The 24,302-nt window shown below is 43.7% G+C and overlaps 3 protein-coding genes and 1 long non-coding RNA gene across 10 annotated transcripts in view; 1 reads left to right on the plus strand and 3 right to left on the minus strand.

Annotated features, from left to right (window-relative positions):
* Positions 1–201: 201 nt before the first annotated feature.
* On the minus strand, positions 202–4,164 carry LOC5516327 (dopamine D2-like receptor). The gene has a single exon (XM_032386178.2). It carries the CDS (start codon positions 2,538–2,540, stop codon positions 681–683), a length of 1,860 nt encoding a protein of 619 aa, XP_032242069.2. The 5' UTR covers positions 2,541–4,164; the 3' UTR covers positions 202–680.
* Positions 4,165–4,303: 139 nt separating this feature from the next.
* On the minus strand, positions 4,304–7,348 carry LOC5516328 (muscarinic acetylcholine receptor M4). Of its 2 annotated transcripts, none has more exons than XM_032386182.2 (2): positions 7,068–7,348; positions 4,304–6,280 (listed from the first exon to the last, which is right to left on the minus strand). In XM_032386182.2, the coding sequence occupies exon 2, from the start codon at positions 5,697–5,699 to the stop codon at positions 4,521–4,523; it is 1,179 nt and encodes a 392-aa protein (XP_032242073.2). In that variant the 5' UTR covers positions 5,700–6,280; positions 7,068–7,348; the 3' UTR covers positions 4,304–4,520. The 2 variants fall into 2 exon arrangements, with proteins under 2 accessions (XP_032242073.2, XP_032242072.2); XM_032386181.2 differs by having other exon boundaries at positions 4,304–6,325.
* A 2,223-nt stretch (positions 7,349–9,571) lies between these two features.
* Positions 9,572–24,302, minus strand: part of LOC5516359 (A disintegrin and metalloproteinase with thrombospondin motifs 9) — a 59,981-nt gene continuing 45,250 nt past the window's right edge. For all 5 annotated transcript variants that reach the window (XM_048732543.1, XM_048732530.1, XM_048732533.1 and 2 more), the window contains 29 exons: positions 23,908–24,057; positions 23,622–23,771; positions 23,114–23,263; positions 22,874–23,023; positions 22,574–22,723; positions 22,139–22,288; positions 21,807–21,956; positions 21,285–21,437; positions 20,854–21,003; positions 20,353–20,502; positions 19,792–19,941; positions 19,520–19,669; positions 19,093–19,242; positions 18,292–18,591; positions 17,896–18,042; positions 17,477–17,632; positions 16,573–16,746; positions 16,283–16,453; positions 16,025–16,207; positions 15,436–15,606; positions 15,150–15,317; positions 13,438–13,576; positions 13,079–13,170; positions 12,832–12,926; positions 12,452–12,588; positions 12,029–12,120; positions 11,703–11,807; positions 11,430–11,520; positions 9,572–10,242 (listed from right to left, as the gene is read on the minus strand). In XM_048732543.1, coding sequence (XP_048588500.1) covers positions 10,226–10,242; positions 11,430–11,520; positions 11,703–11,807; positions 12,029–12,120; positions 12,452–12,588; positions 12,832–12,926; positions 13,079–13,170; positions 13,438–13,576; positions 15,150–15,317; positions 15,436–15,606; positions 16,025–16,207; positions 16,283–16,453; positions 16,573–16,746; positions 17,477–17,632; positions 17,896–18,042; positions 18,292–18,591; positions 19,093–19,242; positions 19,520–19,669; positions 19,792–19,941; positions 20,353–20,502; positions 20,854–21,003; positions 21,285–21,437; positions 21,807–21,956; positions 22,139–22,288; positions 22,574–22,723; positions 22,874–23,023; positions 23,114–23,263; positions 23,622–23,771; positions 23,908–24,057 — 4,191 coding nt within the window. In that variant the 3' untranslated portion in view covers positions 9,572–10,225. The remainder of the gene's footprint in view (positions 10,243–11,429; positions 11,521–11,702; positions 11,808–12,028; positions 12,121–12,451; positions 12,589–12,831; positions 12,927–13,078; positions 13,171–13,437; positions 13,577–15,149; positions 15,318–15,435; positions 15,607–16,024; positions 16,208–16,282; positions 16,454–16,572; positions 16,747–17,476; positions 17,633–17,895; positions 18,043–18,291; positions 18,592–19,092; positions 19,243–19,519; positions 19,670–19,791; positions 19,942–20,352; positions 20,503–20,853; positions 21,004–21,284; positions 21,438–21,806; positions 21,957–22,138; positions 22,289–22,573; positions 22,724–22,873; positions 23,024–23,113; positions 23,264–23,621; positions 23,772–23,907; positions 24,058–24,302) is intronic.
* On the plus strand, positions 18,073–24,278 carry LOC116620373. 2 transcript variants are annotated; one of them, XR_007313718.1, is made up of 4 exons: positions 18,073–18,214; positions 18,277–20,506; positions 21,276–23,325; positions 23,573–24,278. It is a non-coding gene; the product is annotated as an uncharacterized LOC116620373 (long non-coding RNA). The 2 variants fall into 2 exon arrangements; XR_007313717.1 differs by lacking the exon at positions 23,573–24,278 and having other exon boundaries at positions 18,277–19,955; positions 20,274–20,506; positions 21,276–22,810.

Here is a 24,302-nt window from a genome sequence, read left to right on the forward strand (position 1 = left end):
TGGTATAAATTCAGACTGGGAGCACTGATATAAATTCAGACTGGGAGCACTGATATAAATTCAGACTGGGAGCACTGGTATAAATTCAGACTGGGAGCACTGATATAAATTCAGACTGGGAATGCGTACGCTTGCAGTTACGGTTATGGACTGTCAGCACACCTTGCAAGGGATTATGGGCGAAATGATCTTTCCCTCATAAGCTGATTACCAATTGTAATTTGATAAAAATTATCAGTACATGATCCCATTTTAAATTTGACAAATAAGTATCAAAGTTGACCTTTTTTTATGATATTGAAAAAATTGGATTATCTTGACGGTGGTTGTATAGATCATTAGATCATTGGCAGGCTCCCTAACCGCCGCAGAATTCAAAAGAATGGCCAACTATTTTAAATTCCATGAGTAAGCACACCCCTCTCCACCCCCCTCAACAAATCCTGGATATATAAGCATGGCGGGCAGTAAGAAAAAAAGTGATGTTTCTATGAACTCTTTTAGTGAGAAATAGAGTGATGTTTCTATGAAATCTTTTAGTAAGAAATAGAGTGATGTTTCTATAAAATCTTTTAGTAAGAAATAGAGTGATGTTTCTATGAACTCTTTTAGTAAGAAATAGAGTGATGTTTCTATGAACTCTTTTAGTAAATAATAGAGTGATGTTTCTATGAACTCTTTTAGAGATGTCTCTTGCAACGTAGTTTCCGGAAACAGCCAATAAATATGTGCTTGAATTCGCGCCGAAATTCCTCCATCCTCCAGGCGTACAGAATCGGGTTCATCACACTGTTGGTGTAAATGAGAATCCTGAGCCACAGCCTCGCAGTGCTTGTGTGCAGAGTCTCAGGACGGAACATGTGATAGAATATCAGTACGATACGAGGATAGACCAGCAGAATGAAAGAGCTAATGACTATTGCTATCGCCTTTGCAGTCCTCTTATCGTCTGACGAGTACGTGTGATCGTGAAGATGGAACACGGAGGATGCTCTCTTGCGGATAGCATTGATAGGGCGTACTACCAGGATGCTGGGCGAACGACTCTTGCGTCCACACCCTGACATGCTTATAGATGATGTGGACAGGGTGTCATCACCGTAGAGGTTGAGAGTGTTGCCGGACAGGTGCACGGGTGTCGCGCAATCACTTTGGTGATCGTGACCAAGTGACGGAAGCTCCTCGGAGGAATGAGGTCTTTCCTCAGTGAGCATTGTTACACGTCTTTTCATGCCATCGCTACCTCTTTTATCTGTAAGAGATGATTGCGAAGGACTTTCCGTGCCGCGTATATAAGAACCATGTGGTTTATCTGTATCGATTGAATTCCGTGTAAGAGATGATTGCAATAGCGTTTCCGTGGAGCGTATATAGGAATCCTGTTGTTTATCTGTACCGATTGTATTCCGTGTAAGAGATGATTGCAATGGAGTTTCCGTGCCGCGTATATAAGAACCCTGTGGTTTATCTGTACCATTTGAATTCCGTGACCATACAGGGCTGAGTAAGAGTGATGTCTGTGACTGCTGTTTTATTCCCTCCGATTCGGTAGATTGCTTGAGGAGTGCGTGATAGCCGTTATGTGTAAAACTGGATATCGCTGCGCGCCGCGCGTGTTTTTGCGGGGTGCTGTTCACTGTTTCGCGCGCTGTCTCGCACGAGTCATCGCTGGGTATCAAAACATCACTCAATGTCCTTTCGTCTGTACCTACAGCAGATCCCCTTTTACTAATAAAACTTTCAGTGCTTATTGGCGAATCCTCTTCTCTATTTGTATCGTAACTAAGGTTCTCATCTACCTTCAGTAACGAGGAGTATTTTCGCGAAGGCGTTTCCTCACTTGTACCTTCCTCCGCGGGAGTGGCGAAAGGGGCCTCTGTACTTGAGTTCCTATAAGGCCTCCCTGCCTCGTCCAACTTGATCTTTATTTTCATCCTATAGCGCGTTTGGCGCCGAACGATGACAAAAATATAACAATAAGATACGACGATAATGGCGGTCATAGATAGTGAAAATACAGAGAATTCGATCATTCCTCTTGGAGAAGAAACCTCGGGGAATTCACCAATTATTGTCAAGAAAATAGACAAAAACCACGCCGCGAATATAACGCTAAGCGACGTGGGTGCAGAGTAACGCAGCTTTGTTCGGTAGCGTAAAGGAAACTTTAAGGCTATCAAGCGATCCACACTCATAAGGGCAAGGTTAGCGAAGGAGGCGAGAATGGTCGCTCTTCCGATGAACACCACCACGTCGAGTAGGATTTTCGGTAGTTGGTGTGACTTGCCCAGCGAACTCCACAAGTGTTGTACAGCGCGCACAGGTACCAGGATTGCAGTCACTAAAAGATCCGCTACAGACAGCGATACAACATAATAGTTAGTCGCGAATCTGAGTCTTGGGTTACGCATCACTGCAATAAATGGGAGGAGGTTGCCGATAGTCCCCATGAAAAAGATAACCACTTCAAAACTCCCAATCGCAAACAGAGAAGTACGGCTGATCCCTTGTGATTCTGTTGAATTCATCACGCTAGCCATGAGTCGAATACGCGGCTAATTGCGCCTTGTGCTCCTTTTCAATTCATTGTGACAGCCATGAGTCGAATACGCGGCTAATCTGCGCCTTGTGCGGTTGTTTCTCCACTAAAAATATTATCAGTGTGACAGTATAGCGGGGTGTTCGCTCTGGTGTAAAACATGAAGTACTGCGCTTGTCTACTCTTGTATCTATATTGTCAGTGCCGCTGTAATGGTTTCCCGGTTGAACGTACAAACTATTTGATGCAGTAGACAGCTGGTCACGACGCCAGTACTTAACCAGTGGAGACATAATAGACATTCAAGATTTTAATTCAGTCGTTTGGGAATAGGTTTTAATAATAATAGGTACACATAGGCTACTTAGATGGTGTATTCAAGGTTAGACATTAATCATTTTTAGAAAAGAACGGCCGTTTTTTAAGTGTTGAAAAACGTAGTACATTTACGATAAGGAGCGAAGGAGCAGGACCAACTTGCCGTATTGCAATTTTGCTATTACTCTAGCCGAGCACTTAAAGCAGTAGTCGTGGTTTGGAGACGGCTTTCTTTGCTTATCTTTTCTCTGCCGATAGCCTAACCACACGCTATATCATAAAGCACATTATTGTATGATGAATGATGATTTTGTATACCACCAAATGCGATTAACGCCAAAACACTAGAACGCAAAAGGATTTAGTTCATTCCAAAATATTGAGTGATTTTATTTTCCTGACAAAACAATGCTGTTGATCATGGTGTGAACGATTAGGCGCGCTATCGATATTTGTTTTAGCGGCGCATATCTACCTTTAACAATCTGCCGCCTTTTCTCTAACCTTTTTCCTTATTACACCTTGAGGTTTTTAAATGTAAATATAGCTGGTTGAGAAGATCAGGTTGATATGGAACCTTTAGTTTCAGTTTCAACGTTATTTGAGATCAGACGTGCGATAAAATGTGGCGTAAAGTGCTGAAAGCAAAACGATTTGGCGTAAAACATGTTTTGTATCCGCCGGAGGGGGGGTATTTTATAACTGAGAAAGGCAGTGCCATAATACTTGACATTGCCAACATAATCCCTACCACATATGACGTCCAAAATGACACTCAAAAGAACAGTTTGTTTCTCACGAACACATTTATCCCGCCATCTGCCACCGCAGCAATTACGTGGTGAAATATTTCTATAATTTGATCATTGAGTCATGGAGGAATAATATCGTCATTTGCTAGTCGCATCATCATAATGCCAAATGTATTCTAGTTGTTCAGAAAAGGACTTGGCACTTTTTGACTACCATAGTTGTACAAAAATTTAAAATGTAAAAAAAATTGCATTATAAATATCTGCATTTCGTTGGCAAAATGTTTTGTCGTTCATTTTTTATTTTTGCATAGTTATCAGTTGTATAGCCCTTGGTACCTCCTTGAATCCTCGTGTTTACCGTTTCTTTGAAAGGCGCGATTGCTTTATGTTCTTTACGATTTTAATATGTCACATTTTTTTTTAACGCTTAAAACATGACTGGTAGCCGATGTATTCGAATCTCACCGTGGCTAGAAAAGCTTACTTTTCTGATTGGAGACCATCGTGAACGTTAGATCTTCGCAATATATGGTGTGTTGGTGCGCATTATCTATGTAGGCGGATCTCACACCCCGAAATGATCATGGGAGATACTCAAAAAACCCCATTTGGCCCCGTACGTAAATGCTCAAAAACGCCAAAGGCAAATCTCAAATGAAGGTTATAAATGATTTACAAGAGCAAAATGTTCAACATTTTGATGCTTTATTTAGCTCGCTTGATGGATGGATATGTAAACACCACTCAGTTTGGTCACTTGTGGGTTAATAACGAGTGAATGGCGATTAATAAAAACAGTCTGCTATCTGTATAAAATGAATCAACGTCACTTCATGCACTGTTCACGGTTTCCATAGCTACGGTCTTACACCGATCTTTATGATATAGTCTTTTTAAAGTACTTTGAATTATATTGTGCTAGTACGCCAAGCGGTTATTCGTACAGACTGTTTCCCATCAAAAGCAACAGTATCAGTTTTCATCGGATTACATGCAGTATTGGCCTGTGTGTTCGTAATAACGGAGATCACGTAGCATTTGTCTGTTCTACTGCGCATGCGGAAATTAATTGGACTCCTCTCGCGCGATTGTGTGGAGTCCCTTTGTGATGTGGTATTTCTACTATTGTGCTCATACCGACGCCGTCGGAAGCGACATTTAACATACATGTCCCGAAAGCCTTTGCGGATTTTGGCATTCCTGATGCCGTAAATAGCTGGGTTACACGTGCTGTTGACGTACCCCAGGATCAAGCTCCACATGTTTACCCTGCGCGGAACAGTCCCGGGTAGGTACACATTCAGGAAGATCGTCACGGCAAACAAGGCCCACGATACCATAAAGCACACCACTACAATCAGTAGCGTGTGGGTTATCTTAGACTCTTCCGGGGACGCAATCTTCAGTTCCCTTCCCCTGAACTGGTTACCAGGATTCAGTACTGGCTTTTTTAGGGAAAGTCCATTAGGGAACTGTGCGTGCAATCTCTTGCGTAGTGTTCTTGTAAACATAAGAATCTTGTAATAGCAAACAGCCATCGTTAGAAGCGGTCCGAAGAAGCAAATGATCACGGTGAAGTACATGTAGAAGAGGTTGGACGACCACAACACGAAGCAGTATCTCTGATCATGTACGTACCCATACTCACCCCACCCTAGAAGGGGAGGCGCGGAGAGGGTGAGCGCAAACAGCCACGCAGATGCTCCAAACATCACTAGTCTCCGTGTAGTAAAGTAGAGCTTGTACTTTTTCCAGTGTACGATATAGATGTACCTATGCACCGTTATCATAGTGAGGTTGGCGACGGATGCTATGAAAGTCGTGATTGTGATGTAGCCAAAAGCAACACAGGCTCTCTCTCCCAGGAACCAATCACCGCGGATTATCACCGCCACCATGATAGGCCCACTGACACTAGTCACTAACAGGTCAGCGGCTGCAAGACTCAGAATATAGTAGTTTGCGGTGGTTTGCAAGGTTTTGTTGTTGTACACTATCATAAACAGATTCGTGTTGCCTATGATGGAAAGAACGCAGAGGAGTGTTGAGACCGTCGCTTCCACGATTGCGTCTGTGTCGGCAACCATATTTAGGATTAGCAGTTATGTCTCCTTAAAAAAGACGGTGAGTTGAGTGAAGTGAGCACAAGTGAGTGAAAGAAAAACGTAATGCTACTTTACAAAAAGCAGTCAGGTGGAGCCAGCCGTATCTGTGCAAATGTGCAAATTGACATACGGCATATTATGAGGTGGCAGTCAGCGGTTTTACCACTTTTTGACGGCAGTAAATAGACAGCGGTATGGTAAGCAGCAAAGTAAATTGCAATCTATTTATTATGCTTGCGATAATAGCCAGTGGTATCCGAGATTGATGAGACGGCAGCCAAGCTTGGTCAAACTTCTAGTCACAATGTTGAATGATGAAACGTTATTGATAGTCAGCGGTATCCACCATAAACGAGACAGCAGTTTTTCAGCGGCGCTTCTAAGAAGACGACAGAGATGGTCAGCGGTATCTTTGATGTACTGGGTGGTATCCAAGGCATCCGGTTCCGAAATGTGGGCCCAGCTCTCAACCTTTTCACAACGTCAGGCTTTTAATATGAGGCCGCAATCAGGAACCAGCGGTGTACTTGCCAAGCCGTCGTCAACATCCACCGTGACTATCACTGAGACACAGATCTTTGTCATTCGATGGTGGAAAGTGCCTGTGACTGTCAGAGTTTAATGGTGCGATCGTTATGAAAAACCAAAATATTAAAATCTGGTTATTTTCTCCTTCTCCTCTTCCTTTTTTTATTTTATATTACACTTAAGATAAAAGTGGAAATAAAATATTATTATTATTTTATAGCGGGGTGTTCTGAAGGTACCTATTTTATAAGAGATTGGGTGTTCTGAAGGTACCTATTTAGGAGATTGGGTGTTCTGAAGGTACCTATTTTGTAGGAGATTGGGTGTTCTGAAGGTACCTATTTTGTAGGAGATTGGGTGTTCTGAAGGTACCTATTTTTTAGGAGATTGGGTGTTCTGAAGGTACCTATTTTGTAGGAGATTGGGTGTTCTTAAGGTACCTATTTTGTAGGAGATTGGGTTTTCTGAAGGTACCTATTTTGTAGGAGATTGGTTGTTCTGAAGGTACCTATTTTTTAGGAGATTGGGGTGGTGTTAGTGTGTACTAATATGTCCTTATCGAGATCTTAAGTAGTGTTTAAAAGGTTAATAATGAAATTATTGCATCTTTCAAGCAAGTAAAGAAATGTAAAAAAGTCCCAAACGCCAAGAAACGCATGCTATTGGTTTTAGAATTAAGTGGTATTAATCAACAATGTTATATCGGTTTCATCGAATTATCTAAATAAATCATTATCTGGAGATTTAAGTGAAGAATTCCATTTTAAGATGACTTATGTATTTGAAAAATGTTATCTATTTGAATAAAGCTTTTGTGGTTACCTTGAAGTTGATGAGCACACTGTCTTCAACAGTAAGTTCCCATTTCCCAAAAGATCCGACGTCTGTTATGGATGAAGATTTCGTTTCCTCGAGTCCTGGTGGGAAAATCAAATCAGTTCGCCTAAACGAGTTGAAAACATAAAGCATTCAGGTCTACCAATCAACATATACTAATGTTTTGTTTTTGTGAAAATGCTACTCCGCGGAACCGGAGGTGAAAATAATTGGGACAAAATAGCGACATATAACGGAAAGATTATCATGCGTTTAAATGCATATTCTCTAAGCTGATTAGCATAATTGAAGCAAGTTTAGTAATTGCATGACAACCAGCAAGAGATGGCTGATGGCCAAAAATAGAAGCTGCCCCGTAACCATGGTAACAGTGAAGGAACCTGGGGCTCCAGCGGCGCCCAGAGTCGTAATGACGCAATCAAAACAACTGGTGCAAGGGGCATCTGGTGGGATATGATATGCTAGATATGCTAGCTTCAGAAAAAGAGAGAAGAAAAAGGGAATTGAGTGATAGATGTGTAAACTGACTTTGTAAGATTGGCGCAAACAAACACCGCTCATATCTAACAAATACTTTAACAGCTGCAAATGGGGGAATTTATTTTTGTATTAATTTAATGTTGACAAATAAACAGGATGTAAGTTATCATCTGTATGCCAGCCTACGAAAAAGTGCCTTGTGGATCATAAAGAAATGAAAAAGTAAAATAAAATAATATAATAAAGATCTTCTTGATGTGATCTGTCATCACAGAAGCAGTATATTGTCGTTGTAATCCGCTGAAATAGGACAATTTGTGATTGGACAAAATATCGTTTAATTAATTTATCATTTAAATAATATATAATTCACTTTTGTCGCAACAGCGAAAAAAAAGAAGGAAACACTTCAGTTCACACGAAACGATATTGCGCAAGCAATCAAGATTTTAATATTGCGAGCACATCCGATAATTTTAGTGACCAGCACGGACCCTATATCTGTAACCTATGCCCTATATCTTCACCTGTCGTCCGACAACCATCAAAGCCACGACAGCCAATACCATGACAACCATTACTTTATTCTCCGTTTTCATTTTGCTCCGTGTATTGATTCTAGCCTTTTAGAATATGCCCAAATTGCGCGCAAATGCGGGATCGGGACTCTAAATCGTCTGGGTACAATTTGACGTTCAAAAGAAAGACCATCAATGCAAGGGAGCCAACTGTTTGTTCGTGATCAAAAGCAAAACGCCATGTATACCCCTGTGAGTAATGTCCTCGTGGGGCTAGGGGTATTTTAATACCCCTATATGTATTTAAAAATACATATACCGAGGGTTACAAACTTACCATCTCCGATACCCTAGATCCTAGAGCTAGCTTGTCTACGATATATTTAGTGCTGCGCAGTGGAATGATGAAAAACATTGGGTGATTGTGCCTTTAGATTAAATAAAATAGAACAGGACCGAAGTGATGTAAGGTACTATAGGCTCTGTCCAGAGTAAAAATCTTCATGAACAACTCAAAAGTCAACACTAATTAAGCACACGGAAATTTCAATCACTTTTAGCCCCATACCTAAGAAAAAGTGGTATATTGGTAACCCATCGACTCGAGTTTTCGTTTTCGTGTACAATACAATACAATATTTATATTTCACGAAGGAACATCATATGGCAACCAAACTCGGTAGGTGTCATGTTGGTGTCAAGGGGGAAGCAACAATATGGTCACGAGTTGGGTGACGGCATCGATGACCTCACTTAAAGCAAAAAACGTGATACAAAGGAAAAACATTCATATCTCTTGAAAGAAACATTGCTCACAACCAAACTTGGCAGGTGTCATGTTTCTATCAAGGGGGGTGCAAAAATATGGTCACGTGATTTGTGACGTCACCGAGGACGTCACTAAAAGCAAAACTATTACGATTTCATTAACGAACAAAAATATCCATATCCCATGAACAAAACATCATATAACAAGTAATCTTGGTACGTGTCATGGAGGGGTTATGGGGGGTGCACCAATATGGTCACGTGATTGTGACGTCATGAATGACGTCACTAGAATAAAAAATATGCTGTATCAACTGTGCTGCAAAAACAGCAGAAAGAAAGGTACCAGCCAAAACTTTATCCGATCCTGACTTTTAATCCTCTCGAAAAACTGAAAAGAACACAAAAAAATCATCAAGGAAAACTACTTAGGGACTGGGCCTATTTTTCAGAATGGCAGCCTGTTTACGTACCCAGTTCTAAGGCGATAAAAAAGTGAATAAAGTGATCCCCAAAACATGGTATGTAATGTCCTACTAAGAAACTCTCCGATCGAGCGAGTTTTCAAAAAAGATTGACATATTTTTTCCACGTCATGCAAACATCCAAGTACCCCCCCCCTCCTGAAGGCATGTATTGCTATAGAGTATTTCCATTTTCCTAGCTATAGCCCTAGCTAGCGTGAGAAAGTTACCGACAAGCAATAATCAAAGGAAGTCAGTATTTCGCCATTTCATCTTTTTATTAGTTGACTTTTTTTTGCAAAGAAATAAATAGTTTACACTACTTTAAGTCCATATAGAGACCATTAGCTCCAATACGGAGCAATGCTTTAATCGTGATAGGTATATCATCAATATATTAATAATATTAAATCAATAAATTTTTCTGTAGTGCTCAAGGGAGACTCGGCAATAATGTCAGGGGGAGGGGCAGGGGACTAAGGCGCTACATCTTGAAGCTTGCTCTCTCGTGATCATGACAATTTGAAAAATAATAACTATTTTGTTAATTTTGTAATAAATTGGACTCGGCTGACTCAGGACTCACTCGTGTCCTAATGACAGTATTCAGCGTTTATATTCACAGCATTGGCTCAGCCATAATCACCACCATTGGGCCAATATTGTTAAAGTCTACTTAACAGCCTTGGTCCAACGTAGAGGTGCGTTTTATCAATCATCCATCGTTTTCTGCTCATCGAACAGATTATAATTCTCGCGCAATCTTTTTAACAGAAGCAAAGCGTGACAAGCCCGCTGCTATCTGGTGACTGCGATACATCTGTGACGTCATTCGTCTTAAGTCGTCTTCGAGTGACCGGTACTATTTACATCCTCAATTTGAAAAAAAAAAACCATTAACATCCTAGGTGGTCTACCTGATACCGTGGCCTGAAAAAAAAAACAAGGGATTTTTTTGTCAATGTCTCTTCAAATTTACATTGCGCATCAGTCTCTCAATCGTACTCAATCTTAATATACTCACTTAATCATGACAAAACAGCAGTATAGCAACAGCAACTTTTGCCTCATCCACAATTACATAATCATAATCATCATCACTATAATAAATGTCTTCACCGGTACAATTACACAATCATAATCATCATCACTATAATAAATGTCTGGTACCGGTACAATTGTCAATTACAAAATCATCATCATCATCACTATAATAAATGTCCGGTACCGGTACAATTACATAATCATAATCATCATCACTATAATAAATGTCCGGTACCGGTACAATTGTCAATTACATAATCATAATCATCATCACTATAATAAATGTCCGGTACCGGTACAATTGTCAATTACATAATCATAATCATCATCACTATAATAAATGTCCGGTACCGGTGCAATTGTCAATTAACTTCATTGATTACACGCCTGGGGCTCGTTTCTCGAAACACCCGAGAATTCTCGGGCGCGAAAACGCTTTATTCCTTAAATTTGAAAAGCTGGCTAATTCCTATAAAATTTATGGTATATTGTGTGTTGAAATATCGTCAAACATCGTATATTACCACAAAGATTCATGTGAAGGATGATCCTCTTTATAGATTTATAGATTTTGATCCTTTCCCGAACTTCTCGGGCCCGAAATTCACATGGCTTAAATATTAAGAAAGTTCTGGGACCATGCAGTCACCCGAGACTTTTCAGGTAACTTTCTGGCTTCGGCAAAAGATCGAAAATAGCCCTATTGACCATAATCATTTGGAATACGAACCAAGTGGAAGTTAAAACTGTTCTAAAACATGAAAGCGGTTCTCAAAAAGAAAAACATGCGAAATTTTGGGCAAAAATGCAAAATAAAGTTTTCGGGCCCGAGAATTTCGGGTGTTTCGAGAAACGGGCGCCTGGTAAGTTGAAAACGATAACCACATTAACAACCACCATCCAAAACTGAATTATAATCACGGTCATGATTATAAACAATAACAATATAAAAACAACAACAGCATAACACAAATAAAAACATCATAAAATCACAACAATAAAAACAACAACAACATAACACAAACAACAAAGGCAGCTATAAAAACGCCCACGAAAAGTCAAGATCAACTCACCTCTGCTTACTAAAACTTGAAGTCCGATGCCAGTCGCAGGGCTACACGTCCCACATCGCCCCCCGCATTTCGCGATAACTCGCTTGCCCTCCTGCCAATTAAAGAGATGAGGATCAGACACATCGTATATTTCATTGTATTTTTCAATATATTTTAGCGGTTGGAGCCGGTAGTAGTCCAGCAAGCACCAAAGAGAACAAAAAAAATACATAAGCTAAAATTTACTCCACAGGTTTATGAAAACCGTCAATGGTACGTCAATGGTATACTTACGGGGTATCTGTAGATTAATTGCGTAAATGATCGGCCAGTTGATCTCCACCGAACATCGGGTGAGAGCTCTATCCCTGTTCCTTCTAGATTTATACTAAAACGGCCCTGCAACGATGAAGCATGATTATTTTTTTGGATTAAAAATGTATTTTTTTTAGTAATATAAACTTTTCACCACAGTTTTAACTTGAGATCAACGTAGGAAAATTGTTGATCTTTTCACCAAACATCTTAAAGATGTAATATCATAAATGAGAAACAAAAAAAGTCACGCTCGTGGAATGAAAATGGCGGGAAAACATAAGACAATGGAGTACTTGGTATACCTGTGGACATCGTTTTCGGCTATAGCAATCCCCAGCGGTGGCGTAAGGGGGCGGTTTGAGACCACGTGTCGACGCGAATTGGAAATCATCGGCTGAAACAAGGTTCAATACAATCAATACACAGATATATCTCCAGAACTAGTGGCAGAATCAAAAGTTTTAAAAGGGTTATCACATTTAAATAAAGCCCTCGATTTATGGAGTCCTAGAAACCAGAAGAGCCGCCCCTACACCCACCCAATCAATGTCTCTAAAACCATAAGAAAGCTTTAGACACATTGTAGACAAAACAAAGATTCAAAACAAAGTTCCGAAGATTGATGTATCGCGAATGTTTTTACAACGATATCACCACGCCAACCACACCTAATTTAAAATTCTCAGTAAAATTGTCAAGTGAAATGATGAATGCACGATACTTACGTATTATTTTCATCTTGACAATATCTATCCTTAATTTAGTGAAGTACGATGATCCGGAATCAATATAATCCTGGGAGTAGCATGCGCAGCTGTCGACGTGTTTGCCATTACTCGGGCACTGATTAGGATCCAGTAGTCTGTGGAAAAAAGTACAAGGGAACGTTGAGAAGAGCGCGACAAGAAAGAACCGCTTCTACACAATTTATTGTGCGTAGCCTGTAAGTGGCTCTCATTCGGGTTTGTTTTCGAACATTGCGAATCTTAGGATGGGCACTGGACTGGCTCTAGGCCCCAGTGGCACTCGGCCTTCCGGCGCTCGGAAACGAAGCGTTTCCGAAAAGCCCCAGATAAGAGCCGGTCAAAGGGTGGTAAATTCTTACTTTTTAGTGTACACCTCTGCAAAGTTGTCCTTGGATCCGGTCTTGAGAGAGATGTACTCTTTGGGATCATCCGTAGTCATTCCGTGACAATAAATCTGCAAAACCAACCATTTTAGGATTAGCCATGTTATGGTCACTCAGTGCTTTGTTCCGCGAATATTCTCGCGCTAGTCATAGGTCAGAGCTAAAGAAATAACTAGACAACTATAAGCAATTTTAATTCCAGTATATTAAAATATATACATACTTTGAGCAATTTCCCCTGGACTTGCAGCACGTGCTCTCCATCCGCCTGCAATCCACTGGTCAACTGTATTTCTCGACAGGTCCGTGGGGTACCTAAATTTATTAATACGATATTTGAGAAATGATTTGACGAGGTGGAAGGTCAAGCGGTGGGGAGGGGTCGTGTGTCCTCTGCGCCTTCTCCTAGCGCATTTGCAAGTCTATTAAAAATGGCACATTTTCTGCGGGTATATAAATGGAATTAGAAAGTTTTCTCGTGACATCAAAGCTTTCAAAGTTTTCAGATGACATTGTTTCTAGTTTCAGTAAGGGATGCCTATAGGTTTGATAGCTAAACAAAAGATGATGATGTTTACTTACATGGTGGCATGGTACATGGCCGTGCTTCGTCTGGTTTCAGCGCGGGCTGTCTGCAGTGCGCGTCCGGCATCAGCTCGTTCCTGGCATTTAGACACCGGACGGCTCTCTTCATCTGTCCGGTACCACAGGTCACCGAACACTGCGACACAAAACAGCAGAATGACTAAGCTAAGGCTATTGCACCAAGAGGAAGGCGTTTCAGGTGCGCTTTGCCCACAACATACTATAAATTGACGGCCTATCAAAAAACTCTTACAGAATGGGATGAACTGTAAGAATTGAAAATCCACCGTGAATTTCTAGAAGCGACCCTCCTACCCCCCTAATACTCTGACCAAGTCCTGCCATCCTCCCTCCCCCCCCCTAATACTCTGACCAAGTCCTGCCATCCTCCCCACCCCCCTAATTCTCTGACCGAGTCCTGCCATCCTCCCCCACCCCCCTGATACTCTGACCGAGTCCTAACATCCTCCCCCACCCCCCTAATACTCTGACCAAGTCCTGCCATCCTCCCCCACCCCCCTAATACTCTGACCAAGTCCTGCCATCTCCCCTACCCCCCTAATACTCTGACCAAGTCCTGCCATCCTTCCCCACCCCCCTGATACTGACCAAGCCCTGCCATCCCCCACCCCTCTAATACTGACCAAGTCCTGCCATCCTCCCCCACCCCCCTGATACTGACCAAGTCCTGCCATCCCCCCCACCCCTCTAATACTGACCAAGTCCTGCCATCCTTCCCCACCCCCCTGATACTGCCTGCCATCCCCCACCCCTCTAATACTGACCAAGTCCTGCCATCCCCCCACCCCTCTAATACTGACCACGTCCTGCCATCCTCCCCCACCCCCCTAATACTCTGACCAAGTCCTGCCATCCCCCCCACCCCCCTAATACTCTGACCAAGTCCTGCCATCCTCCCCCACCCCCCTAATACTCTGACCGAGTCCTGCCATCCTCGCCCACCCCCCTGATACTGACCAAGTCCTGCCATCCCCCACCCCTCTGCCTCTAATACTGACCAAGTCCTGCCATCCCCCCACCCCTCTTATACTGACCAAGTCCTGCCATCCTCCCCCACCCCCCTAATACTCTGACCAAGTCCTGCCATCCTCGCCCACCCCCCTAATACTCTGACCAAGTCCTGCCATCCTCGCCCACCCCCCTGATACTGACCAAGTCCTGCCATCCTCGCCCACCCCCCTAATACTCTGACCGAGTCCTGCCATCCTCCCCCACCCCTCTAATACTGACCAAGTCCTAACATCCTCCCCCACCCCCCTGATACTCTGACCGAGTCCTGCCATCCTCCCCCACCCCCCTAATACTCTGACCAAGTCCTGCCATCCTCCCCCACCCCCCTAATACTCTGACTAAGTCCTGCCATCCTCGCCCACCCCCCTAATACTCTGACCAAGTCCTGCCATCCTCGCCCACCCCCCTGATACTGACCAAGTCCTGCCATCCTCGCCCACCCCCCTAATACTCTGACCGAGTCCTGCCATCCTCCCCCACCCCCCTAATACTCTGACCGAGTCCTGCCATCCTCCCCCACCCCCCTAATACTCTGACCGAGTCCTGCCATCCTTCCCCACCTCCCTGATACTCTGACCGAGTCCTGCCATCCTCCCCCACCCCCGCAGTTTGACCTAGAGCGCGAAGCATTCTATGCAAATGGAAACCGCAGAAAACATAGTGTTGTGTAGGTTTACCTCCGACCAGGAGCCGACTCTCCACTTGAACTCGCCGCTGCAGGGCCCCAGATGACACGGGCGCCAGATCGGCGGCTTATTTCTCTTGTTGCACTCATCTACACCGGGCACGCCTTCACACGTGACCGGTCTTATCTGGTAACCGCCGTCACCGCACGTTCTCGAACACTGTAAATGAGGAATAAGGATATAATATCCACAATCATATAACAGTTTTTCAATGGATTGGGTGCAGCGTTATCGGTGACAATTGTAAAGGGAGTTGTGGACGAACATTCATTCTCACCTCAGACCAGTCGCCCACTTTCCACTTGGGCGGGCACTTGACTTCGAAGCAGGGTAGATACGCGTGAGGCTTGGGTCGACCATCACAGTTTGACTTGGGGACAGGTTGTCCTTGCTTGTCGACACAGGTCACATAACGGGACTTGCTGCCGAACCCGCACGTCCGCGAACACTGAATAAGTGAAAATGATATGCTTTCAACCAACTTAAGAAATAACTAATTAGAAAGCAATTCATTCAAATGAAACGCCACGCCATGTTAACGTTTGTTTGGGAGAATTTTGTAGCAGATCAGTGGATCAACCACACGCATGAAAATGCAACCTCTGGACCAATCAGAGCATGCGTATTATCTGGACCAATCAGAGCATGCGTATTATCTGAACCAATCAGAGCAGGCGTATTATCTAGAGTATTTCAAAATTAGCAGTGTAAAATACTACTTCAATAATATGGGTCTCAAACAACTATTGTTCATCGACGGTGAATATCAAATAGTCATTCGTGAAATTACAAGTGGATTACCCGCATGTCTTCATCTGTTACTTAGATTTAATCACCAGAGCACCATCTCCAGTATATTATCGTACCTTAGTCCACGAGGTAGTCCTCCATTGAAACATGTCGCTATAGAGAGGGCACGCCTGCTTGCGGCATGGAAGTTCGGCGATAGGTCTGGTGGACTCTTCACAATTCTCTTCATTCGCGTACTCGATATTGTAGAGACAGCGCAATTCGCGCGTCTTGACCCCGTCGCCACATGACTTGGAGCACTAAAGAGAATGAACGCAACAAAAGGTGAAGATAGGAAGGATGAATAACATTAGACGGACGGAAAGAGTGCTCACCTCACTCCATGCCCCGGTCTCCCAGTCCCCACACTGCCGATGACGGTTGCATTCTCGCTGGTCTCGGGGTCGCCTAGGTTGACTGCAGTACTTGTCTTGTATCTGAGTCCCGTTGCTTGCTGTGCACCAGGTTCTGCGCGTCTTGATGCCAGACGAGCATCGTGAGGAACACTGCAAGTATCACAAACTATAAGTAACGAAACAAAGCGTAACCGGAACCGGGAACAGAGCCCGGTGGTGAGTGGTACAGGCAGAAGCTCCGTCAATTTCCTGCGTGTTGTTGCACTTACCTCGCCCCAGTTTCCCGCTCGCCACTTGGCGCCATGCACACACTCGATCAGCTGGCACACTCTTCTGATGACGGGACGACTGTTGCTGTCACACGAGGCGTAAGGGAGGGAATTGTTTCCAAGAATGCACTGTACCTCACGGCTCGTGATGCCGATTCCGCACGTACGCGAACACTGTTGGGAAATAAATCTGGATATTTAATCTAAACGAGGCGATGAAAGGCTGATGGTTGAAATGATAATTGAAATACTAGTATATCAAAATAGTTTGCGGACGCTCCAAACGATCTCGTGCCCGGGAAAATTATTCAAAGAAATCTCCCAGGGCTCTCTCTCAGACAAAAAGGCGTCTTTTACAGTATCTGAGAAATTGAAAATCACAAAAACAGCAAGACGTGTGTCATAATGCGTGTGTCATAATGCGTGTGTCATAACGCGTGTGTCATAACGCGTGTGTCATAACGCGTGTGTCATAATGCGTGTGTCATAATGCGTGTGTCATAATGCGTGTGCCATAACGCGTGTGTCATAATGTGTGTGTCATAATGCGTGTGTCATAATGCGTGTGTCATAATGCGTGTATCATAATGCGTGTGTCATTATGCGTGTGTCATTATGCGTGTGTCATAATGCGTGTGTCAAAAGGCGTGTGTCATAACGCGTGTGTCATAACGCGTGTGTCATAACGCGTGTGTCATAATGCGTGTGTCATAATGCGTGTGTCATAACGCGTGTGTCATAACGCGTGTGTCATAACGCGTGTGTCATAATGCGTGTGTCATAATGCGTGTGTCATAATGCGTGTGTCATAATGCGTGTGTCGTAACGCGTGTGTCGTTATGCGTGTGTCATAATGCGTGTAACGTAACGCGTGTGTCGTTATGCGTGTGTCGTAACGCGTTACCTGACTCCAGTTGCCAATAATCCATTTAGGGCATTCTTGACTGGTGCCGCACACGGTACTGGACTGTGGTTTCGTGCGCAGGTCGCATGCGCTTGTGTCTTTATCGGAGCAGGTGACAGTTCGTACCTGGGTCCCTTTACCGCAGGTTACTGAGCACTAAAGCGAAAAAAAGCGAGCACAATGAAATTTTCCACTTGACCTAAATTAACTTGACTAGAATTAGTCAATCGAAAACGATTATTCCCAGAACCATCTTGAAAGGTCAGTGTCAAAGCTAATTGTCGGGTATATATAACAATTAAAAAAATGGCGGTTAACAGTTCCAACATCTGTTTTGCGTACACAAGACTACTCACAGAACTCGAATCATATTTTTTTGAGGAGGTAGTTTTTTTTAAATCCTGAAATCAAAGATTTACCTGACTCCAAGTCCCAGTCTGCCATGTCGCGCACGGTCCCATGTTACACAGGGTGGACGACGAGGGCTGCCGCTGCTTATCGCACTTTCCGTGAATGGAGCACACGACCGAACGAAGCCTGCGCCCGACACCACACGTGACCGAGCACTGGGCAAGACACGTGAGAGTATAAATGACACGTGACAACTAGTAAAAATATATACTTACTCGTTTCGAGTAACAAAAAGCATGTGATATAGCTCTAGAGTATACACGACATGGGAAAAGGGGGGAGTTTCGCAATTGCAGAACATGTTATCGAAGCGAAACTCAGAGTATGGTATATAACATTCTGTGCTACCATATATTTTTTAATTCTCTAAATGGACACATTTTTTCTAGTGATTTTGTACTTACGGAGCTCCATTGGCCTACACTCCATGTGGGGCATTCCATAACGTCGCATTCCTTGTATGCGTCCGGCTTATCCTCTGGATTACAAGTTCCATCCCGCGGCTTGCAGGACACGAAGCGCGTTCGTACCCCACTGCCACATGTCGAGGAGCACTCACTCCACGCTCCAGCAGTCCACCTAGGACATTCCCCCTTTTCGCACCTGGCTACGTGTGGCGGTTTTTGTGACTCGTTACAGGTAATGTTGTCTGAAGTGCAGGTGACTGTTCTCCGTTTGACACCAGCGCCACAAGTGACGGAACACTGCAAAACATCTAGTATTGGTATGGTGCTATTACAAACATCTAGTATTGGTATGGTGCTATTACAAAACATCTAGTATTGGTATGGTGCTATTACAAAACATCTAGTATTGGTATGGTGCTATTACAAAACATCTAGTATTGGTATTGTGCTATTACAAAACATCTAGTATCGAAATTGTGCTATTACGAAACTTCTAGTATTGTTTTTGTGGGCTGCCCTGTTCGGGCGAATGGTCTCTCGCATATAAAGGTTTGGTTAGACATGTTTCCGATTTTAGCAAGCCCCCAAGACAATCGGATATTTACGACATTTTCGTGTTGCCAGCTAAATTTCATCACGTACTACACGTGTTCAAAGGTGGCGTGCCTTAGTTTGCCGGGACTAACAAGCGCTAATAAGCTAATAGACTAATAATAGTTAATAATAGTTAATTCAATTCCATATCTCCAAACTGATCACTCCTCTTGTTGCCAATATTTTTGACAAATCAGCGCTCACCTGTTCCCAAGGCCCAGCGGCCCACTCCGGACAGGCCGATCGATTGCACTGCTGCGTGCTGTCCGGTTTATTGTCCGGGTCACACGGTTTCCGCTGAGTGTCACATCTCACCGGACGAGACTGCAAGCCCACGCCGCACGTCACGGAGCACTGTGGGGGCAAGAGGACATTTTGAAATGTATGAAACGATGCTCAATCTAGTCAGGAGTTGCTGTCTGGGCATGGTAACATACCATACGCCACGCACTCCTGCGGTGTCGGACCCGAATAATTCACTCGGATTTGGCACATGAACAGCAGAATTAATTGGGAACAGCGGATATCAAGACTTCGCCTTTCGTGCAAAAGGATGACACCGATAAAAACACCGATAAATTTCTATCAACAACATGTTTATGGGTGCAAAATAGGAGGGCTGACATCTTACCTCTTCCCAAGGCCCCACGGTCCATGTGGGACACCTTTGCCCGTTACAGCGCATGCTCGACGGTGGTTTTCTGAGCGCACCACATGCATCAGGACTAGGAGAACACGTGACTGCCCTTGTTTTTGTCCCTCCCCCGCAGCTTACAGAGCACTAAGAGGCAACAAAAATGCGCTCAAACAAACATACATACAATGCACCATACGTACATACGAATAAAGTTTAATGTATGCAGCTCCTGAAACATTGCATCTGTACCAGTAAGTATGAGTTACCTCGCCCCATTCTTGCGAGAGCCAGCTTGGACAGTCAGGGAGCTCGCACAGCTTGACTACTTCCGGTTTAGTGTCGTCCTGACAACGATTGCCTCCGGCACTGCACGTGACCACACGTCTGACGACACCCTCGCCACAGGTTACAGAGCACTGTCAAGATATAGGTGAAGACATAAATTTAGCTGTTAAACTGTTGGTACATACATAATTAAAGAAGGATAGTCAGCCACACATTTGTTATTGTTTTCATCCAATATCGGAGGACAAATAATGCAAAGAAATCTCAAAATCAACATCTGTATTCAACACATTCTCAAATGAAATATCGCAATAGTTTTTGTAATCATCACAGTGTCCGCTTAAAAGTGAACTCTTCGTTTTACTTGAGAAGTCATCGTTATCTAAACGCTACAGGCCTGCCTCCCTCGCCTAAAAATGTCCTTATAACTAGAAAACAATGTACACAATTGTTTTGTTTTCAGGAGGTACTTCTCCAAGCAAAGTCCACTTAAGCAGCATACGACAAGTTGATAATAATCCCTTCATTAAGCCTTTACTGACCTTTTCCCACGGCCCCACTCTCCACACGGGACACGCCCCAAGATTACATTTCCTTTGACGCTGTGGCATAGACTTGGCGTTACATCTGTCGTCACGCGTGCTACATGTCACATCACGCGTCTGTACCCCGTCACCACACGTCACGGAACACTAGGTACGAGATGACAGTAGTTCAGCTAAGTAGACGCGAACTGAAACACTAGGTACTAAGCAAGTTCGTTTTTCTTTTATTTTTAGCAATTTCTTTTCCAAAGAGGTGCCCTTTTGAAGTCACAAAGCCATATAGGAAAGATACTAAGTGACGACAATTGTTCTTATGCAGATTTAACAGCGCTCGTTTCCAGCCCGTTAAAGAATATCGAGTGCGGGAAGAGGGAGTGTTAGATTCCAACAATCGTTTATCTAGATCTAAAGCCTTCAAGTTTTCAAAGTGAGACCAATTATTACTTTTACTTAGATATCATATTTAGGGGTAAACCTTTGACTGACGTAGATACGTACAATGCTCCAGCGGCCAGCTTCCCATGTGGGACAACCTCCCATGTTGCATCTCTCCCTTTCAATCGGCCTGCTGCGCATGTCGCAATTCTTCTCACCGCTGTTACAATCCACTGTCCGCTTGCGCGTTCCTTCACCACAAGTGACAGAGCACTACATAGATTCAGGAAAAACCGGTTAGAGTTGAGTCACGAAATTTGTTGAATATGATACTAGTTAATGTATGTGGGGAATGCTCATGAATCGAGTTAATAACCCTTTTTGCCTCACTTCGAGCACGGCTTTGAGTTGTCATAGAGATATCTTAAACGCGTTACCTATTATCTAAACGAGTTACCTGTTATCTGAACCCACGTGCAGTGGCATACAAGGCCTTCATTCTTTTTTTACATGGAAAAACTGCTAAATAAATTAAACTTTTGTAGCCTCCCTACCTCACTCCAAGAGCCTGGGACCCAGACTGGACACGTCCCGGCGCTACATCGTCTGACATCACTGGGTCGGGTGCGTCGGTCACAGTGCTTGCGATGCTGGGATTGGCATTGGACCAATCGACGCTGAACACCCTCACCACAGCTCACAGAACACTGAATTATAACAGCATACTTTGATTAGACAAAGCAAATGCTTATAAAGATCTTTCACTATGGTAAATGAATGTGTGCATACATAAATTAGAATAAAAATGTTCACAATAACCTTTCACTATGGGAAATGACTGAGGGCGGATAAAGCGTAAGAGAGCAACTGTTAGTTAGTTAAGGCCGATTAAGCGGTCATTTTACACTCGCTCAAGATCGACTAACACAAAGCATTCATTTCCATCGGCTAGTTACAGCGAGTAAGATAAACATTGTCACTGAAGGCTTCAATTGTGGCTTCAATTGTGCAAGGTTAATTTGAAGTTTTCCTTCAAATGTAAATGGCATTCGTTGAAGTAATTAAGGGAAACATGCCTTTCTCCATGGTCCAGCGGTCCACGTAGGACATTCCACCTTTCCACAGGGCTGTCTACTGTTGGGCTTGGTCTCCGCATCACACTCTAGCTCATCTGTACTGCACTTGACGGCGCGGGACTGGACACCACGTCCGCAACTGACGGAACACTTCAAATAGTAAAACAATTGTTAAATGGCGTTGATTCTTTGGGAAAAACGATCGAAATTCGGAAGACATGGATAACTTGGACAACGTGGATGGCTGGTTTTAACTATTTGGATTTCCTTGGATTGACTAACTTCGCAATTTGAATTTGTTTCGACTTGCTACTCTATTGTGTGTTCATTACCTGACTCCATTGTTCACTTATCCACCGTGGACAGGGGCGAATATTGCACTGGCGTCGAGAGGATGGCTTTTTCTCATCGCATTTATCCACACTGGAAGCCGTGCAGTAAACCGAGCGAGCCTGGAACCCGACACCACAAGTCTTGGAGCACTTCAGGCAAAAAAGGGGGAATGTTAATAACTGTTTTCCCATTCGTGGGCGGCAAACGTTTTGTTGTGCACTTGAGTCATTGATGACACATGTGTATAGCCATGACTACACAAAATTGTATGTGGGGACAAGCTTCAGTAAACCCTTCTATTGGCCAGGCGGGGCTAGGCGCTTTTTTTTCCTGATGCCGTTGTAAATTATCGGCATTCTACTAGGGACAAGCGCCCCCTTCAGCTACTACTCCCCCAGTTCACCAAGTTACGTTAATCGCAACGGACTTATCACCTTTTCCCAAGGGCCGGACTTCCAGGTGGGGCATTCTCCCAGTGCGCATACTCGCACGCTGGCTGGCCGCGTGGCATTGTCACATTGGCTGCCAGCAGGCTCACACAAGACTTGCCTGGACGCTTTGCCAGAGCCACATGTCACTGAGCACTGGAAAAAACACGTTAAAGTGAAGAAGTGACGATTCTAAAAAACATGCGCGGTCCGAGCCACATGGGAAAAACACGTGAAAGCAAAGAAATGAAACTTCTAACGAATAAAAGTGGCTCAAGGCGAAATAGAATTGTCACGTCATGGTACCTCGCTCCAGCGTCCAACAGTCCATTCTGGGCACGCCTTTTTCGCGCAGGGTTGTATTTCTGATGGCTTGACTCTTAGATCGCAATTCCCTCCCTCGGGCAAACAATAGACATTCCTTCTTCTTTGGCCTCTACCACAGCTAACAGAGCACTATTCGGCACAAGAAGAGATTAGCATCAATCAACAATCCCAAGAATTTTAAACCCACTATGATCCCATAGAAAAAACACACACATATACCTGACTCCAGGCTCCAACATTCCACTCTGCGCATGGCTGCATGAGGCACGGACGAGAGTCAGAAGGCCTGTATCTCGCCTCGCAGTTGCTTCCGGCCGGCACACACTCGACAAGTCTTCTGATGTTTCCTCGACCACATGTCACGGAGCACTAAGAGCAGAGTATGTGATAGATAAGCCTTATAGCGCAAAAGGCTGAGCTTATCATACGAGGTTTGTAGCTCGTGGAAGTGGCGACAGTGGTCGTAAAAATAGCGGTGGTTGGTTGATGTTGATGTTACTGATAGTCATGGTTGTAGTCGTTGTGATAACGAATGCGGTAGTAGTTGTTAAAGCAATATTGGTCATGGTTATAGGATAAATATATTCATGGAGTTGGTAATAATGGTGGTGATGGTAGTAGTGGTAATGACGTTGATGGTCGTAGAAGCCGTGATAATAATGTTTTTTTTTTTCACAGAACGTACGTATCCGTACGTTTACTATCGTGAACCACTGAAATCCCCTACCTGGCTCCACTGTCCAGCATTCCATCTTGGACAGTCCTGTGAGTTACATATCCTTGTCGTGGGTGGTTTACTCATTCGATAGCAAGGTTGATCACGTGAGCTGCACGTGACTGTCCTTGCGCTAATACCACCACCGCATGTACGAGAGCACTGAAGAAAACACAAGAAGTCAGCGGGTTTTTTTATGCACCCTAGTACAACCGAGGCTAGAAATTCTAGAAAAAATACAAACAAGCTGTTCTCTGGAAATCTTATTTATCTCTATCTTTTCTAAGCGTTGTCATACCTCGCTCCACTTTCCCACGGTCCATTCAGGACAGGCTGGTAGTTGGCACTTCCTAGCCTCTGAAGGTTTTGGCTTTTTGCACTGACTTTGGTTCCCGGTGCTACAAACAACAGTGTGTAACTGGATTCCCTCGCCACATGTAACAGAACACTGAGAAAAGCCAATAAATTACACAGGGTCATAATCGTAGAGGAAATAAACGTTAGTACCAGTGCTAGAATTTACTAGCAATCGTAAAGCCCCGTTCGAACATCACAAGCATTGAGAATGCAGTGACAAGTACAGTACAAGTACAGACATGGGTATAGTATTGGTATGTGCTTTCCTGGTGCCGTATTCCACGACCCAATAGATCACCGTCTCGAGACGAATAAAATCTTCTGAAAAATAAAACC

Source organism: Nematostella vectensis, chromosome 1 (assembly GCF_932526225.1).
Source record: "Nematostella vectensis chromosome 1, jaNemVect1.1, whole genome shotgun sequence".
In the NCBI taxonomy this organism is placed as follows: Eukaryota; Metazoa; Cnidaria; class Anthozoa; order Actiniaria; family Edwardsiidae; genus Nematostella; species Nematostella vectensis.

Bases quoted from the DNA above. Each gene is read 5' to 3' on its own strand.
- LOC5516327 (XM_032386178.2), bottom strand. From the start codon at position 2,540: ATGGCTAGCGTGATGAATTCAACAGAATCACAAGGGATCAGCCGTACT.
- LOC5516328 (XM_032386182.2), bottom strand. From the start codon at position 5,699: ATGGTTGCCGACACAGACGCAATCGTGGAAGCGACGGTCTCAACACTC.